Here is a 1,881-nt window from a genome sequence, read left to right as displayed (position 1 = left end):
CATCACGGTTGGAGGAGTGGACCGGATCTGGACCATCAGTTCGGATAATGGTAAGTGGGCGCCACTTGTCAGCAATGACGCCAATGCTGCTACTATAGTTGTTTCCTTTGCAGACCGATTCGCTTTCTTCAACTTTGCGGCCGATCTTCATCTGCGCGTCACGACGACGTCCGCCTGGTTGGGGGAGCTGTTCAATTCGCTCAGTCTGCTCGGCTGTCAGCAAAACTTTGTCCAGCGGTACTTGAGCATGCCGACGATGGGACAGATACGGCGTACGCTTCTGTTGAACATTCCCGTCGTGATCGTACTGTTCTCGTTGCCGTGGCTTGTCGGTATGGCCATCTACGCCATCTACTGGCATTGTGATCCACTGAAAGCGACGGTTATCGAGAAGATGGATCAAATCTTGCCGTACTTCATCGTCGATCGGTTCGAACGGGTACCGGGCGTGTGGGGTATATTCGTGGGGACGCTGTTCAACGGAGCCCTCACGCTGAACATCTCCAACATCAACTCGTTGGCCACGGTGACGTGGGAGGACTTTCTGTCGCTGATACCGGGCTGGAAGACGAAGAGTGAACGCCATCAGCTGACGGTGATCAAGCTGGTCGGTACGGTGTACGCCGTGCTGATCATGGGCATCGGGTTCGTCGTTGGTCTGCTGTCGGGCGTGATCGAGTCGTCGATGCTGATCATCTCCGCTACCTCGGGACCGCTGCTGGGAGTGTTTGTGCTCGCGATGTTCGTGCCGTTCGCTAACTGGAAGGGTGCGGCCATGGGAATGATTGCGTCGCATCTGTCGATACTGTGGATCGTGATCGGACGGTTGATCGAGGCAAACGTTAGCGATGCGCTGCTGGACACGTCGATCGAAGGATGCTACGCGGATCTGGTGCTGGCGGAGAAGAATGTGTCCAGCAGTGGGCTGTTGATAGCGCTGGAGGAGGGGGTTGATGTGGTCGATGCGAGTGATTTGCTGACGCGTATCTACTCCATCACCTACATGTACTACGGTGTGTTCGGAACGGCGTTGACCGTGCTCTCGGGCATGGTGTTCAGTTTGGCGACCTGGAGTAGCCACGATGAGTACAACATGAAGATGCTGCATCCGGCCGTTCGGTGGCTGTACCGGCGCAGCCCGTTTAACGGCAAGCACTTTGGCTCGTTTGAAGTGTCCTCCGGTGTCCAGGGCGTTCCGTCGAAGGAAATTGTACCAAAGCATTGAGATTCGTCGGAGTACACGCAGCACGGCAATGTGGATGTCCACTCTCGGCATGTGATATTCAATCGTTATAGTTCCTGTGTATAAATTAGTTTAAATAAAGTGTATGATAACTTATGTGAACACGCTGCTAGTATGAATTTCTTTTTCTTCGGCGGACCTAGTAATGGTCGGAGAATTCGTTAAACCACTTGTTTGATGTGCGCGATCATCACGATAATTGAAAACGCATCAGTAAAACAGCGCCGGGTAGCTAAAGTTTATTACAACTGGAATTGGGTCCCATGGAAGTTTCCAACAAATAAATGATGAAATCCTATTCACAACATGTCATTTTAAGGGAGTTTTTTTTAAATTGATTTTGGGTAAAAATATATCAAATTACTCGACAATTTTTGGTATTTTTTATTTAATTTTTTTTTGACATCACCCGTAATTTTCTGCGTAGTACTGCAAATCAACTCATCTGTTCTTTTCTTCTAACACTATTTATTTGAGCTGTTTTTATGACTTCAGCCTCCTGTAACGGCAGCTTCTAAAATCAGGCTTAATTTTCACATAACTTTTTAAACCATTGCAGGCTAAATTAATGGAAAAAGGATTGATAAATTTTTGCCTCAATGATTTATTTTTTGCGTTAGCATTCAAAGCAAAAGATT

General features: G+C 48.3%; 1 protein-coding gene across 2 annotated transcripts in view; it reads left to right on the top strand.

Annotated features, from left to right (window-relative positions):
- LOC126579606 (sodium-coupled monocarboxylate transporter 1-like) overlaps nucleotides 1–1,345 on the top strand; it is a 4,225-nt gene extending 2,880 nt beyond the window's left edge. For both annotated transcript variants that reach the window (XM_050243078.1, XM_050243069.1), the window contains exons 3-4: nucleotides 1–50; nucleotides 114–1,345. The exon at nucleotides 1–50 is cut by the window's left edge and continues 261 nt beyond it. In XM_050243078.1, coding sequence (XP_050099035.1) covers nucleotides 1–50; nucleotides 114–1,225 — 1,162 coding nt within the window. In that variant the 3' untranslated portion in view covers nucleotides 1,226–1,345. The remainder of the gene's footprint in view (nucleotides 51–113) is intronic.
- The last annotated feature ends 536 nt before the right edge of the window (nucleotides 1,346–1,881 follow it).

Source organism: Anopheles aquasalis, chromosome 2, assembly GCF_943734665.1.
Source record: "Anopheles aquasalis chromosome 2, idAnoAquaMG_Q_19, whole genome shotgun sequence".
NCBI lineage: Eukaryota > Metazoa > Arthropoda > Insecta > Diptera > Culicidae > Anopheles > Anopheles aquasalis.
Note: the sequence above shows the minus strand (reverse complement) of the source record. Positions and strands in the feature narration are given on the sequence as shown.